The 17,278-nt window shown below is 37.3% G+C and overlaps 1 protein-coding gene across 2 annotated transcripts; it reads left to right on the forward strand.

Annotated features, from left to right (window-relative positions):
• The first annotated feature begins 748 nt into the window (after positions 1–748).
• On the forward strand, positions 749–14,922 carry AL1 (alfin-like 1). Of its 2 annotated transcripts, XM_006843493.4 has the most exons (5): positions 749–1,028; positions 1,158–1,190; positions 1,375–1,597; positions 14,139–14,259; positions 14,462–14,922. In XM_006843493.4, exons 1-5 carry the CDS (start codon positions 929–931, stop codon positions 14,708–14,710), a joined length of 726 nt encoding a protein of 241 aa, XP_006843556.2. In that variant the 5' UTR covers positions 749–928; the 3' UTR covers positions 14,711–14,922. The 2 variants fall into 2 exon arrangements, with proteins under 2 accessions (XP_006843556.2, XP_088729942.1); XM_088873816.1 differs by lacking the exon at positions 1,158–1,190.
• Positions 14,923–17,278: the final 2,356 nt, after the last annotated feature.

The raw sequence follows: 17,278 nt of genomic DNA on the forward strand, positions 1-17,278 counted from the left end.
TTTTTAAGGGCGAGGTTTATATAAAGTGCCCATCTTATAGTAGACAAGTAAGGTGCACATATAAATTTTGCTAGAAGATGTATTTTTCTTGTCGAGAATTTATGATGGCATGAAAATTTTTGTTCACCTCTAATTATAAAATTTAAATTTTTAAAAAATGGTGTTGATCTAGCATATCTATAAATTTTTAAAATTTTTGAAAATAGACGGTTCAGAATACTTGTCACAAGATGTATTATTTTTAAAACTTGAAATTCTTTTTTTTTATATTCATACATACCCAACATCAATAAGATAATTCGGAAAGGTTGTTCAATTTCAATCTCTTTTCTCAACTTTTTCCTTTCTTAAAACAACCTCCACTTTTTCAAACTGAGAAACTGGTGTTAAGGAACGTAAACTCCAATTTTTTTCATGAAGTTACTCATGTTACATGTATAAAATGTGTATAAAGTCGAAAACGACGTGCTCCAATCGCTCTCGGACGGTGGTGATGCACCACAATTCAGACATTCAACACCATTTCTCTCCTCTGACACATCTCTACCGTTCGTTTTAAGAACGAGCGGTGATTGTTTTATCAGCGTACCTTACGGAGTTACAGTATGCATAACCGCATTTCTGAAATAATCACCGGTAAATTTGCGGACGTTATCTTGGCCTATAAATAGGTCTACAGAGAGAAGGAGGGAGTTTGTCTCGCACACGTGAACATCCATGTCCCCCTTCCCACCTAAATAGAAATCGGGAAGTCGCAGAGTTAGAGAGAGAGAGAGAGAGAGAGAGAGAGGGGTCCCAACAACCGTAGGTACCAGACCAGAGCTATTCATCCCCTTTCCCGCCCTTCCTTTTCATGGCTTTTCCTATCTTCGAATGCATTTCTCTCTCTTCTCCGGAACCCTAGATCTGCTCTCTCACCTTTAAATTAATGGAAATGGCTACTATTTCTTCGAACCCGCGCACTGTTGAGGAAGTTTTCAAGGATTACAGTGGCCGACGCTCAGGAATCATTCAAGCCCTAACTACTGGTAACGCTGACGGCCATGGCTCGCAATTCTCTCCTTTTTCTTTACTCTTTTTCTTTCTATCTGTTTTTCATGGTTTAAGTCTTTCATTTGGGTTCCTCTGGTTTTGGTTGTCTTTTTTCTTCATTGCAGATGTGGATGAGTTCTACTCTCTTTGTGATCCAGGTTACTATTTCTGCAACTCTCTCTCTCTCTCTCTCTCATTTGGATCTCGCTTTTTATTCTGTTTTTAATGATGAATAGAGCTTGGATTTCTAGATCTATGTTGGAAGTTGTCATGTTTAGTTTTTACTGTGGCGATTTTCAGAGAGTAATCTGTCCTTGTTGTTTCTCTCTTCTGGCTTCTCAGAGAAGGATAATTTGTGTTTGTATGGGCACCCAAATGATTCATGGGAAGTGAATCTACCAGCTGAAGAAGTTCCACCAGAGCTTCCAGAGCCTGCCTTGGGGATTAATTTTGCAAGAGATGGGATGAACAGGAAAGATTGGCTTTCTTTGGTGGCTGTACATAGTGATTCATGGCTGCTTTCTGTTGCTTTCTACAATGGTGCTCGCTTTAACCGCAATGAAAGGTATGGTGAAACTTACAATACCCTCTTTCTCTCTTCCCTTTTTTTAATGGTATTCATATTTATTAGGTTCTGGAAGTCATTTTTCTGGTTTAATTAGTTCCACCAGTTCAAGTTGTGTATTAACTTCACTTGGCAACTGGTTTTTTTTTTTTCTTCTAATGTTCACGAGGAGGTTAAGGTAATCCATTTCTTGTTTTCTGATAAATACACCTTATTGGTGAAGAAAGTCTAAACATCTAGAGGCATCCAAGGATGCAGACAGACAGGCACATACACTGGTTTAACGACGTGAAAAGAGGAGGAAAGGGAAACAACAAAAACATGACCAAAACAATTGAACTATAACAAGAAAGGAAGAAAAAATGAAAGAAAAATCGAACTGTGGATGGCATCATCAATTAGTATCAGAACACGCACTTTGTGTTTGGCTGATTGGTTTGCCTCCCATATGCGTCTCCCTAGGTCTAGTGCTGTCTAAAGAAAGTAACGGAAGTTTCCCAAGTTCTTTATTATTGGTCATCTAGGTTGAGAAGGCCTCCCAAGTTCTTATGTCAAAAACCTTTGTTGGGCCTGTGTTTGGTTCCTGTCTGTGCAAGATTCTTGCAAGTGAGTCGTGTCACCAACATACACGATACACTGATACTGAGTATGTTTTCTGCCCTCTCCATTTGACATACAAAAAGCAATGTCTTGTTACTGCTGAATTGGGAAACTTTAAGTCATGTTTTTGGTAATTGCTTTAAGTTTTAAATTGTGTTCTTCAGTTCACATAGTAATGTAAGCTCAGTGACCTAGAAGGACATTGAGAAAACTTTAGGTGGTTGTCGGAAAGAAAGGAGTCTCCAGACACTGCAGTGACTTGGTCAGAAATATGTACGATGAAATGCTTACTAGTGTAAGAACAACTTGTGGAAAGACAAATGAGTTTTCCGTAAAAATAGCTCTACATCAAGGGCCAGCGCCCTTACCTCTTTGTTTTAGTTGTGGATGACTTAACTAGGCACCTACAGGATGAGGTGCTGTGGTGCATGTTGTTCGTAGATGTCAATTTTGATTGATGAGACTGGAAACGACGTCAATTTTGATTGATGAGACTGGAAACGGCGTCAACCCAAAGTTTAACTGTGGAGGGATGCTTTAGAATCTAAAGGTTTTAAAATTATCCGGATTAAGACAAAGTTTATAGAATGCGAGTTTAGTAATAATAGGAGTAGAAACGAGGAAGTAGTTAAGATTGACGGCTAAAAAGTACTAAGAAGACTTCTTTTCGATACCTTGGGTTGTAAATCTAGGAAGATGGACAGATTCAGGAAGATGTCGCACACATAATTAAAGCTACGTTGGTGAAGTGGAGTTGTGCAAACAGAATTTTATGTGATCGCCGCATACCAATGAAGCTGAAGGGCAAGTTCTATAGGACAACTGTGAGACCAACTTTGCTCTTTGGGGCGGAATGTTGGGCGGACAAAAAACAATATACCAATAGAATGAGTGTAGCGGAGATGATGATGTTGAGATGGATGAGTGGCAAGACAAGAAGAGATCGAATTTGAAATTAATCCATTCGAGAAAATTTAGGTGTGACACTAATAGGCGATAAGATGAGAGAGAGTAGACTTAGGTGGCCTGTCCATGTGTGGCACAGACCTAGTACAACATATGTTAGGAGGTGTAAGTTAGTTCAAGTAGAAGGATCGAAAAAGGTAAGGGCTAGGTCCAAAAGGACGTGGTTGGAAGTAGTTCGAAAAGATATGGGGACTTATAACCTCACTGAGAGTATGACCATTAATAGAGCAGAATGGTGGACCAGGATTTATAGCCAACCCTAATTAATTGGGAAAAGAGAGTATGACCATTAATAGAGCAGAATGGTGGACCAGGATTTGTAGCCAACCCTAATTAATTGGGAAAAGATTGTGATGGTGATGGTGATGGGAAAAGATTGTGATGGTGATGGTGATGGTGATGGTGATGGTGATGGTGATGGTGATGGTGGTGATGGTGATGGTGATGATGATGATGATGATGATGTGATGATGATATGTAACTCTTTCTTTAGGGTGTTATGTAAGAGGCATTGGCACTCCATTAGTCTTTATGATTCTTCGCTGCAATGGACCAATTGGCTTTGATAGCATCTGTCTTTGTTGCTTGAGCACATTTAATGGTAGTTTGACCTCTTTTCCCTTGGTCGCAATTTTTATTTGATCTTCAAATGCATTTCGTACAATGTGTTAATTAATAGGTAAAAATTTAAAATAGAAATTTTAATAAAAAGTTTGTAAAACATCCAATCATTCTATAATATATATATTTTTTTGAGAAATGTTGACTTTTTTTATCATTCTATAATATTAGTATTAATGAAGAAAAAAATCCAGAATTGGAAATTATATTAAAAAATAAAAAATGCAATCATAGATTCAGTATCATTCAATAATGTTGCGATGCAGAAATGTAGTTTATGGCTTTATGCAATTACTTTGATGTAGTTTATGATGTAGCAATCTGGCAAGATAACTAATATTAGAGATCAAGATGCCATGAAGATGCCTACAAGGGAACGGTGAATCGTGATCCCGGAGTGGGATCGTCACCTCAGTTGGGAGTTCCCGGTAACTATGAATAAACCCATCTGGATTAAACTTTTTTTTTATACACATCTATATCAGAGTATGCTTTTAAATTTGAGTTAGTTGTGCAATGTCTCACACTCTCACTTCTCGTTCTGCTTTATAGCTCTAACTTCCTTCTTTGTAGCTTTCATTCCCTCAATGCGGGCATTCATTTCCTTGTAGCTGTCCGACTTTGCAGGGTCTGTAAGTGAGGTATACACCATAGATAAACAAATCAGTCATTGGGATGGACATTTGTTGTCCTTGTCATCGAGCAGTGAACAACTAAAAATAGAAGGAAATGCCTGAGTCTGGAAAGGAGTTATTGTGTGAGGGCGCGCCTATTCTTGGGGTTGCTTGCCTCCCCATATCTTATGCACAAATGGTCCTTGAGTTCCGCAACATAGGATTATCAGTCCCTTCAACTTTTTGTCCTTTCGAGTTCTATGCAGAAATTAAAGAGCAGGGTTATCCAAAGAAGAACTCATCAAGGGAACACCGTATAGTTGGGCAAAATTTTTGGTCATGTTCACCCAATAGATCTTAAGCTGCTCTCCCCATTGGTGCTATCATTTCTTGACAATTCTTGGGCATTTGGAAAGTGGAACTTCTTTATTGAATTTGAATTTGACCTTTCAAGAGACATTGAGTTTTCTTCTTGGAGGACTGTGGCATGAATACCCCTTTAATATAGATGAATGGCCAAAAAGCATGCATTGCTCTGATCTTGCGTCTATTTTTGTATTGGGCATTGCAAATATATGCAAAAATGTGAAAATGGGAAATATCCAGTAAGGTGATTAACTCGATAGCATGTAATTTATATTGCATTTAACTAGTGGTTTGTGCCTACTATAACAGCAATCAAAGTTGGTCGAGTACCACAAGTGGTGCTTCTTAAGCACGACAACTTCATTTACTGTGGGGTTGAAGTGCAAGAAGTCTGATGAGTAATTCCAACATCCTAAAGATACCTTGATGTTCCTCGATTGTGAAATTTGCACCTTTATTTGACTGAAAAAGTGACTGAAAAATTTTGACTTTCACCCATCAAAGTAGTTAATGACCCTGTTGTGGAACGATTTGAAGATGCTCATCCCATCCTTGACTTCTCAAGGCATTGCTTTGTTACCTTGAAGAAATCTTCAACAGAGTACCAGAATATGTCGGGGTGATCCCATGAACTAGATATCAACAGCTTTCGCACATGCTAGTTGTCATACTCGTGGACCGCAAGTTGTCCACCACTTTGGTCATGTTCGTCATGAATGATTTGGTCATGCCTGCTAGAGATTTTGAAAATGAAGTGTGTGGAAGCATGCAGATAAACAGGAGAGATACCTGTTATAATTGAGTGTTTGAATCCCATGTTGTCCTTTTATTTTTCTTCTCTATTTTTCTCTCAAACCGTAGATGGTTTGGATAAATAATAACTTGCTCTATTACCTGATTAGTTTTCAGAAGGGCTGGTGAAAGCCACAGAGCATACATTTTTCTCACTAATAGTCAAGATCCTGAGTGTGTTATATAGAAAATCCCTTTTGGTTACACACTTGCACTTGTGCATGGACAAAACTGATGTTACACCTGAACATCAGAAAATGACATGGTTAGAAAAGATAAAGAATAAGGAGAGAAAAAAAATTAGAACAACACACCAAACATAGATGAAACCATATATCCGAAAAAAACTTATATAAAGCCAATGCACTCCATCATGTTGCACGTCTTAATGTGAAAAATTTAAATTTTAATCTATCACATTGCAACTGACTGTATTTTGAAGGCATTTAGCTCTACAGGATGGTTAGTTTCTATATTTATTTTTAAATGCATTTGTATTATAATGCTTTGATGTTTTTTCCATCTAAGGAATTCATCACAATAAAATTTTTCTTAGGGATGAGGTGATATTAATTGTTTTTTGCAATATTTGAAAGAGATGCATTATAAGAGAAAAAGTTATTTCTTTGGTTGCTACTCTGTATGCTTATTTCTTTTGTTGAGATTTTGCATGCATATTCGCAGTTAAATAAATACCTAGAGGGGCATCTTTCTACTCTACTTTCCTGTTGTATGACATTATACTAATAAAGAAGTATTGTCACACCTGAACCGTTTATGTATCACATAAATGAAGTTATACTGATTAGGACTTGGAATAGGAATTCAGACTGTTGTGATTTTTGGACTTTGTGATCCATGTTATTGTATTTGCCTATTGGTGAGCTGGTTTCAGTACCCTTAATACGGATTCACAAAATGCTTCCTTTCTTTTTGTTCTTTAAATAGTCCTTTTTAATCGTAAAATACTTTTGTGTTGTTTTTTTGTTTTTTGAATATGTTGACTTAATATACTTTTATTCTAATTTCCAGTTTTACAAAGTTATTTCTCTTATTGTGTTGCTTTAATCTCTTGGGCCAAAAAGGTAATTTCCAGTTTCACAAAGTTATTCTCTTATTGTGTTGCTTTTATCTCTTGGGCCCCTTTTTTGTCTTGTGAACATGACCCTCCTACTTTTTTTACTCCAAATTGTATCATAATTCCTTGTGTCATTTTTCTTAGGTCCACACTCTTTTCCCTTTTAATACCAAAAAAGTAGTAATTTTTTGAATGATAATTTAAATTCTTAATATAGTTTGTCTGCTTCATGGGATATTTTGAGTCAGTTAGGAAGTGGGGAATGGCTGGAGTTCAGGGGTATCCTTCTTCTCATGTGATGGATTATATCTATGAATCATGCTTATAAATCCAGGAATTTGCCAAGAGTGTGAACTTTGGCTTGTGAAATAGTTTCACGAAAGTTTTCTTTTAGGGAGGAAGGTTAGAATTTTATTGATGAGAAGAGATAATTTGCAAAAGATAATTTTCTACTGGTGTCAGTTTATGGCAATTTTATGTTTCACCGATTGGGAATGGCATATGTATACAGAAGTATATTTTTTTCTTCAGTTTTTCATTAGGAATTTTGGGCCTACTGAAATATATTTGCTGTTGTATTGCTAGTTTTGGTTCTCTTGAAGGGTAAGCTACATAGGTCTACAAATCAGTTGTTTCGCAGTGTAAGTTCGGAAAAATGTTTCTTCAGTCAGAATAAAATATTTTGTCCTCTAATCTTGAAGGCCAACTCCATTCTATCGCTGAAATGTTGATTCAAGGTAGTCTGTAGTGTTTTTTTGTGCCAACCTTTATTATCTTGAATTGTGTAGGTTTGTTTCTGTGGGTATTTTTGGAAGTTTATTGGAGTTGAAATAGATGAATCAGTTTACTTGGTTTGGTTGCATTGGTTCATGAAAGTATACAGTGCATTGCTTTGTAGAGCTGTTGGGGTGCTTACCATTTTGCGCAAGGGTTTATTAGTGGGTAGAATACTGGTCAAGGTTGCATGACGGTCTTTTGAATAGATCCAAGAAGGGGTTGTCTTTTCTTTCCAATAGGATTCTCGAAAAAGGATGCCTTGCTTCTCTCGTGTCTATTTGGTGTAAGAAAGTAGTTTTTTCACTTATGTTTGATGAAGTGGTGTTATAAATTGAAATTATTAAAACCAGACAAGCTGACAAACCTGTGATGGTGCCGTTTCTTCTCTAATTGGCCTGTTTACGAGTTTTGTAAAGTTTCTAAATGTCCAACCACGCTTGGAACTTGTCTAGTCTAATATGTATTATTTTAGAGAAATTTATCTTCTGTACCGCGAGAAAGATGCAATATTACTGCATGATCCATAATTTTGGGACATATTATGCTGAAGTCCTCCATTTTTAAGCTTTTCTATTCCTATGTTATCTCTGGTTTGAAAGTGTAATTTCTGAACCTCCCAAAACACAAAAATAGATTATGCATTCAGGCTGTTTGAAAGTGGGTAACTACCCCAAACATGTGTTTGGGTGGTTCGAAAGGCGAACTTTTGAATCGCTTAAAATACAGAAAAACTGATGTATTTGGGTGATTGGAAATTCCAATTTTCGAACTGCTCAAATACATCGGATTTTTTGTGTTATGGATGATCCAAAAGTTTGACTTTCGAACTACCCAAACGCATGTTTTGGGCGGTTTGAAAGTTGGAATTTCAACTGCCCAAATACATAATTCTTCTGTGTAATTTGGGCGGTTCAAAAGTTGCACTTATGAAGCAGGGGTAAATGGGAATAAAAAAATAGCTTTAAAAAGTAAGACCTCAACATAGTGTCCCAAATTAAGGACCATTATGTGATACTGAATCTTTTTCTGACTTTTTAAATATAAAATATGTATTTCAGTGTATATATGTTGGGTGGATACCATGATGAACGTAGTTTTAAGCTTTTTGTTTATATGGCTTCTATCAAGGAATGCTTGCATCATTACCTTGATCTCCGTCTTCAATGTCCTTGGATTCCTGGAGAAATGCCATCAAAAGTTCATGGGACCAGGGGATTTGTCTCAAGATGCAATGCTAATGTAACTTTGAGCCACCTTTTTCTTTTGATCTTTCAGCCTGGGCCTCCTTTACCTTTTCCTCATGAACGCTTTCTCCTACTCCTTTGCTGCTGCTTCCCTGGTCTAGCTATTAAAGACAGACAATCAAAAAGTAGGTTTCCAGCCTCTATCTGCCAAATTTTGGGGAACCTACTATCTCATCAACTATATCCAGCTGTAGCTCCACCCTTCCTCCTTCCCCCACAATACAAAAAAAGAAAAAAAGTAAAGGAAAACAGAAAAACACAGAGTGCACCCCCCCCCTCTCTCTCTCTCTCACACACACGCATTTGAGTTGCATGTGTAGCAATCAAAGGCCAATTGTGTGAACAGGTGTTGCTTTCCTCTGTTGTGCTCTAGAGTTCAGAATCTAACATACTGACAGTTTCTTATGGCCCTTGTTGTTCATGGCATGGAACCCAAGGTTTTCAATGTTGCAGGAGATTTAGACTCCCAACCATTGGATTCTAGGAACATTAAGCCCCATGTTTATTTCAATATCTTAGCTTTGGGGATTAGTGGTGCTGGCCATATCCATCAATGTTGTCAGATTCGCTTTGGAGTCTTCCTCGGTTTGGTGAGAAAATGAAATAATCAGTGCTTTGGCCGATTCGGGGGAAGACTTTGGATTTTTTTAATTTAATATAAACAAATTTGATATTTATATATAAGAATATTTTTATAAAAATAATAAAAAACTAAAAAATAAAAACTTTAGAAAAGAAAAAACTTTTATAAAGATATTTCTTTGCTTAGGCCGAAGAGGCCGAAGCTTCGGTCGAATCAAACCGAAGCAGACCCGAATTTGACCGAAGCGACAACACTAGGCTTCGCTCTACTTCAGTCTAGGCTTAAAATCCAAAGCGAAGAGAATTTGACAACCCTGATATCCATTGTGTTACAGCCCCAGAGCAGTTTGCTGACTGAACCCAGTTGGCAGTTGCTATACTGGCTGTTTTAGAAGAGTCCAATCTAGACACATAGTGATCAACACCCAACATCTGCAATATTGATTAAGGGTATTATAGTATTTTTTAATGTGTTAGATTATCTGGCACTTGGGGTTCTCCATGGAAGAGATTCTATGTCAGTTGAGATACTCATGCTTAATGCTCTAGGTCTTTCACCCAATGTTGTCAAATTTGCTTCTCTTCTTCCGAAGAAGCCGAAGCCTTTGGATTTTAGGCCTAGACCGAAGAGAAGCGAAGCCTGGTGGTGCCGCTTTGGTCAGATTTGGACTGCTTTGGCCAGATTCGGGTCTACTTTGGGTAGATTCGGCCAAAGCTACGGCCTCTTTCGCTTAAGCAAAGAAATATCTAAATAAAACAATTTTTTATTTCTTTTAATTTATTTTTGAAAAATTTAATTTTAGTTTTTCATTTATTTTATATATTAATTTATTTATATTAAATTAAAAAACCAAATCTGAAGTCTTCTCCTCGAATTGGCTGAAGCACCAAATTGCTTCATTTTTCTCACCAAACCGGAGAAGTCTCCGAAGCGAATCTGACAACATTTGTTCTACTAATTGTTACCAATAGACTGATCCACCTTAATTGAGATACTAACATCAAATGTTGTCCTATCCATGAAAGGCAAAAACACTAAGGGGCATTCTAAATGCTGATAGGATGTAGCCTGAAGCAATTCCAGATGGAGGCTGTTCTCCTTAAACCCTCTATATGTTTTCTTTGATTGATCTTAGCTTGATGAACTTGTCATTGTAGTCCCAACAGACTGCGTGGTGTGTCTTCAACTACTTGACGAATACGATGTCACTGCCTCTCTGAGAATCCATTTAGGAAGTTCTCTTTACCAGTTGCTGGACAAAATCAAAAAATATTTTCCAAAAAGGGGAAGAGAAAGAGGCAACTTGGGGCTTGCATATCTGAAATCACTCATCAGTAAGCGTGTTAAATGAGCCATTCAAGGGTTCAATCTGCCATTGTTTGCTTGTCAATCCACCCCTGTATCCTATATACTCTGGCAAGTGCTCCAATTTGGCAATTCCAGATCTATTTGTCATAGCATACCCTTGTTTACTCCCATTATAGCAACTTTATGAAATCTTATTCCACAGATACACATACAAATTGGGGATGTTGGAAGTAGCATGCATAGAATTTCATATGTTCTCCACTTCATCTGAGGAAAAAAAGAAAAAAAAAGTGATGGATGTAGAAGTACTATCGTTGTCACTCTGTTTTTGTAAAACTTAAGCCTTGTTGCTGGGGCACTATTTATCAGCCCTGATAAGTCTTTAAAAAGCCAGAAGATAACTGTCTAACCCAGGAGTCTTTCAACCATAGTACTTTGGAACAGAATGGCCTCACCTCATAATGGAAACCAAGGCGCTTGCATCAGCTGATACCTAAGTTCTCTAGGTAAGATGACTGTGTGCATGTAGAGATGGTCCCCATCTTATTGTTGGAAAGGAGTGTGCCTGCAGGGGCAAGTTTTTTCCAAACTAGATATATTTGTACACAAATCTTCTATAGTAATCTTAGGTTTCCGCTTGTGTACACCAACAATTTTATATAGTTTTATATCCTTCCTTGCTATACACATGTGGCACAATTAAAAGCTTAGTTTTCTGCTCGTGGTCACCAACAATTTTATAGAATTTTATATCCTTCCTTGCCACTTTGGAAAGGCCCTTTTGAAGGATGAAATGTAGCTATATACCAATAATCAGACATATTGGATGTCAAGATTGGGGTTTTGTCTAGTTTACTGCAAGGCTATAGTACCATGATCGGTTCCGCACAGTGAACTTGACATTGGGGACTAAATGATGTTCAAATGAGTTCAAAATTGATGGGATGGTTAGCATTTTGAAGTTGTATCCCAAGTTTCACTGGATTTGGAGAAGCCTAGGTTGACGAAGTCAAGTTCAACGCGGAGTCTGTAGTGAGATACATAGGCCCACCCGATCAACTAGACAAAAGGGGCTAGGTGTGATCCAAATGAGTCCAAATCAAGGAAAGAGCATGAAAATGGTGTGCTAAGGAATCTCCCAATGAATCGTGAATATATGGGGAACGCTTGTGGTGAACTTCACCAACTGGGTTGAGGGATATCCAAACAGGTCCAAACTTGGTGAGGTGCATGGATTAAGTGTGGTAGTGATGCTACTAAGGTTTTGTGATGAAAAGAAGAGTTTTTAATGTATGTTTGCCAGTTGACCGTGAGGTGCGAGCTCTATGTTTATAGGTTTGCGGTGAACTTGATAATGGTTATGTTGTCGAAGATTTGGTTGCCATGAAGGGGTTAGGAGTGGTCTAGAAAAGTTTGAACATGGTTTCCATAATTTGCTTTAGTCAAAGCAAAGGCATGGAACTATGGAATCAAATAAGAAGCAGTGAAAATATGGTGTGTTTCTTGAGCTTGGATTTGGAATTTCCTTCAAAATATTGAAAGGGGGTGATTAGTTTTGAGATTAACAAACAAAGCGATGGAGACAGAAAGTGGTTGTTTCCAGAATATTCAGGGGCATAATTGAAGGAAATAGAAGATTTGATTCAAAATCTGAGACTTCCCTGAAAGATGCCGTGCTTCTGGAGAGTAACTTAAATATATAGCGTAATTCCATGTGCAACCAAGGTGATAAGATTAATTTTTGGATAGTCTATTGAGTGAGGATCATTATGAAGACTCCAAACTTGTTAGATAAGATGATTTTTGTTGTTTTCAGGAAGTCACCTCGTGTTCATCCGCCCCTCGCAATGAACAAGACATTCTCATGATTCATGCCCATGAATTGTGGGATTGTGATCTAAAAATGCAGGGAATTTCCAAGATAATATCTTCTGAAGTTTCCAAAGGAACATGCTCTGGAGAAAATCAGATTTGAAGGAAGAACTTGCCAAATACTGAAGATTTGACTTGACCACCAATTTCATCCATTATATAAGGGTGTGCTTCCATATGCATAAGATCTTTTTTGGTGAAGAGAGAGAGAGAGATTTCCAGCACGATTTTCGAGACTATAACTTCTGAAATCCTCTCTGAAAATCAATAAAAAGCTTCATGTACATTGAGATTTGAGATATATCCTTTGAGATTCAAGAGCAAAGCTAGGAGAAGTTCTAAAGAGAGGAAATTGCTGTTTTGGATCCCTCTCATCCATAAGTACGGTACTTAGGATTTTATATCAATCCAAAGTCTCGTATCCATAAATTTTTCTTCTTTCTTAAATTCTTAAATGTCTTTGTGACCACGGATCTAAGGCATTCCATTCTTTGTATCCTAAGTCAGATATTAATGAAACAAGTTGCTTACGAAGAACCTATTTTAATGAAAAACTCTTGATTATTAGGCAATCTCGAGTGAGTTTGTTTTTTGATTTTTGTGCAATCTCTGGCCCATGTATTTGGATTCATATTTTTTTATCAAATTTTCTGTACTACACATTCTGTCGAAACATTTAATTCACCTAGTCACATAGGCAAGTTCTTGGCATGCCTTTGATGGTGGGTTTACAACTTCCAAAGACTGCACTTTAGAATGTCGTCTTCTATCTAATTTGGCTGCCAACCCAGAAGCTAGAGGATACCAGAAGAGTCCTTGGACCTTCAAGGCCCAAGGTATCTAACAATGGCCAATTACCCTGTCATGTCAAGTTTGTTAACAAAAGACTGCGAGTGACCCTTCTATCTTTCCCAGATCTGAGAAATTGTTTTAACCCAACTTAATTCATGTTGGTCGAGTTTGAATTTCGAAGTCCAAATTGTGAAAGTACATCCAAATTAGTTGTTTCAAGAAGAATTATTTACTTCATATTTCCAATTTGGTCCAGTTCAATGTAGTCTCATCTTGAAATATTGAAGTCTATTCTCGTAAACCAATTCTTGTAAACCATAGATTTGATTCTTTTTCCTCTCCCATGATTGGCTGCCCTACTGAAGGAAATGGATAACTTAGTTGGTAGTGATTCGTACATTTTGGATTAGGAGTTCTATGCTGTTGATTCCTGAATGGTGAAACTTATGTCAACCATAGTGCGGTTGTCTTTTTCTCTATTTTTTTTTTTTAAAAACACACCTATGGGTGTACTTGTGCATTACCGTTTGGTTTGGCCTATGATGAATGGAGATGGCTTGTTGGGTAGTAGGATTGAGCCAGTAAACAGCCCATACGGGTTTTGGTGGATCTAGGTAAATTTTTTGGGTATAAGGTAATCCAGAGAATGTAACGACCAGGAAGTAGTTTTAGTGGGGGATTTGTTTTGTTAGTAAATGTCTTGATTCAATGAAAATAAAATACAGATAAAGGAGTCTTTGCAGCAGATGCGTGGTTTAGTAGTTTTTTGTTCATGTGGTTTTCATTGCTGGTCGTTCGTTCCTATTGGATGCTGCACAACACGGCTTCATAGTTGTATCAGGACTTTCTCACTGGGAGTAGTTTCTCTTACCTTGAATTTGAATTTGTAATTCAATTTGCGCTTACTCTTGTGAAACCGAATGTGCAGGAAGCGCCTTTTCACCATGATTAATGATCTGCCTACTGTCTTCGAAGTTGTAACAGAGAGAAAGCATTTGAAGGACAAGGTCATCACTGATAGCGGAAGCAAATCCCGACTGTCCACCAAGGTACAACCGTTCTCTCTCTCTCTCTCTCTAATTGACAATCGATTTGCCATTTTGTTTTACAAAACCAGACTATCTACCCAAGGTAAGATTCCTTTTTTTTTTTATCCATAGTATTATCAACAGTTTTCATTCAAGAGATTTATCCCTTTCTCTGTCGATTATAGCATGAGATGTGTTTGCTTTATACTCCTGTTTCTTGCAGCGATCTGTTGAAGGGCAGGTAAAAAGCAGCTCGAGAGCTGATGATGGTTATGAAGACGAAGATGATGAGCATAGTGAGACTCTTTGTGGCAGCTGTGGTGGTAACTACAATGCGGATGAGTTCTGGATTGGTTGTGATGTATGTGAAAGGTGGTTCCATGGGAAATGTGTGAAGATAACCCCTGCCAAGGCTGAGAATATAAAACAATACAAATGCCCTTCGTGCAGTTCCAAGAAGGGAAGGCAGTAGATGTGCTAATGGTTCAACAGTTCCGCTAGAAAGACTTTCAGCATCTTTTTCTCTTTTTTTCTTTTTTCTTTTTTAATATATGCTTGCACTGTACAAGTTTATGGCCGATGGGCATGCTCCATGTATTACAGGGGTTCTCTTTTACTTACTGTGACATTGCCTTTGTTCATTTCCATTGAAGTATTTATATCACCTGTTCTCATTCATGTTCATTGGCACCTAATGTTTTTGATGGTTACCGTGGCTTTAATTGGGAAGACTTGTAGGTGCCGTTTGAAACTAAATTATTTTCGAAAGTGGATTCCTCTCTCTCTCTAATGTGGACTCTCTTTCTAAATGGACTCGTCTCTCTCTCTCTCTCTCTGTGGCACACTCTACATCCATACTAAGTTTGGTAGTTTGGTCCATGGTACTCTCTCTGTAGCACAAAATCTGTGCATTCATATAAGTGTGCAGTTTGCTGCGCATGAACTGCGGTATCATCTCTATGTGGGTGTGCTTTTCAGTTTTTAGCGGGTGTACCATGCTCCCTTGAGAGCATACCATATATTTTCTCCCTTGGGTAAAAGGCTTGGGGGCTTTTTCTTTATCAAAGTATTTTGGGAACCACCAAATAATCAGTACAAGATTGCTCTCAAAAGAGAAAATTTGGACTTTCTCTTTTAATCTTGAGGCATTATTATTATTTATTTGAAGGAGTGGATGGAACTGTAGGAATCCTAGGTGGTTAAAGCATTCCATGGTTATGAGGAAGAGGTAAGGAGAGATCAGGTTTCCTTGTCTAAATTTTTCCCTTCAAAATATCCAAAAGGGATAACCATTGAGAATCAAAGAGAACCTAGGCGTAATGATTCACATTTTTATCCAATTAATGCATGCATTTTTCCCTGACTCCATTCGAGTTCATTTATCAAGAATTGTAAATTAGCACTGTTAGAAGCCTTGTGGAGATAAGATACGTCTATTTTCTAGGAAATCACGTTGATTTGGGCTGATGATTCGCTAAGAACTCATTTTAGTTTTATTAGCAACGATTTTGCTAATCACTTTATGGTTATAGATGGCATTACAAAACTAATAGGTTTAAAGTCAGTCACAGAGCGGAGTCCTTTTCCTTCAGGTGTTAAGGTGATGAAGATTGCGTTGGGGAATTGCATGATGGATTCTCTCTTGAAGTATCTTTAATGGTTTGCTTAATTTCTGGCTTATTATATTCCAAAACTTTTGGAAGAATTGGGGTGGAAAATCATCAGGTTCAGGTATCTTGTTTGGACTAAGAGTCGTGATGGTGGTTTTCATTTCTTCAGAAGTTACATCCCTTTGAGTTGACCAATTTTGTGTTGCAGTCCATTCCATTGTCTGTTTGTTGGATGGGTCTCAAGTTGTTCTTGTATGTTGCTCCAAGAACATAACCAAAAGTCTCCAACTTCCACTCTATTAGCGATTTTTATTTTTTCATGCTTTTAAGTTTTATTTGAACCATCAAATTGTTTCTCCACCCTACACTTATTTTTATGATGTCCTATCAATCTTTGTGTTCGAACCGCGTTTTAAAGAATTTAAAAGGCTTTGGACCTCAATCTATAGTATGGTTGATATGAAGCTATAATCTATATATGGAAATCCATTGTCATAATTCAATTAAGGGGGCGAATCCTAGTGAGAAATTGCCTAATTTATGAGACTCCAATATCTCTCCAATCCAGTATCATCTTGAGCCGAAATTTTAATCAAACATCGGTCTTGTCATCTTCCATAAGAATCTATTGGTGGATGGCCAAATTTGAGCATAATGATGAGATATAGAAATGAGTATGCAATTTTTACCGAAAATGAATTGCGGTCATCATTATGCTCAATACCTAATTCTAAAATTAACCAGCTATTAGCTCAAGTATTTTCGTAAGTCTAAAAGGGCGGTTAATTTTAGAATTAGGAAAATACTTGAGCTATTGGCTAGATGCCAATATTCTATCCAATTTTTCGAAGATAGCGGCTCGTGCTACTTGGTTGGTTTCTCCATGAGTATTTATAGGAGTTTTTGCCCAAGTCTATGAGACCACAACTATTAATCATGTCCACAACATCCATTCTTTGCTTTTGGCTGACCCCTTTTTTCTCATCCTCAAGTCTCTTCCATAAGTTGCAAATGGCAAGGAAGCAAATGCTTTTTGATTTCTTTCAAGGACACTTAAAAATGTTTTGCAGGAACTTTTATCTGCATCAAAGACTTATAAACTGATAATTTTTGGGGGACATTAAAATGGGGATGTTGTCAACCATGGGATTTGGTCTATCAGTGAGAACTTGGTTCGATGAATTGACAAATATTTGCGTTTTAAGGGATGATGGTACTTGGGTTCATGGAGGATATGTGAACCTCACACAACTTAATATTATTTAAGGGTGTGTTTGTTTTGCAGGAAAATTTAGGTTTAGAAAGATATCTTCTCCAAATATTGTAGAAATAAAGATGCACCTAAAAAATCCATAGGAAAAAGTTGTTTTAATGTTGAAAAACTCTCCAATTGTTCATCTCTACATTGAGATATATGAATATGAAAAAGA

Source organism: Amborella trichopoda, chromosome 8, assembly GCF_054954075.1.
Source record: "Amborella trichopoda isolate Santa Cruz 75 chromosome 8, AtrichopodaSantaCruz75HAP2 v2.0, whole genome shotgun sequence".
In the NCBI taxonomy this organism is placed as follows: domain Eukaryota; kingdom Viridiplantae; phylum Streptophyta; class Magnoliopsida; order Amborellales; family Amborellaceae; genus Amborella; species Amborella trichopoda.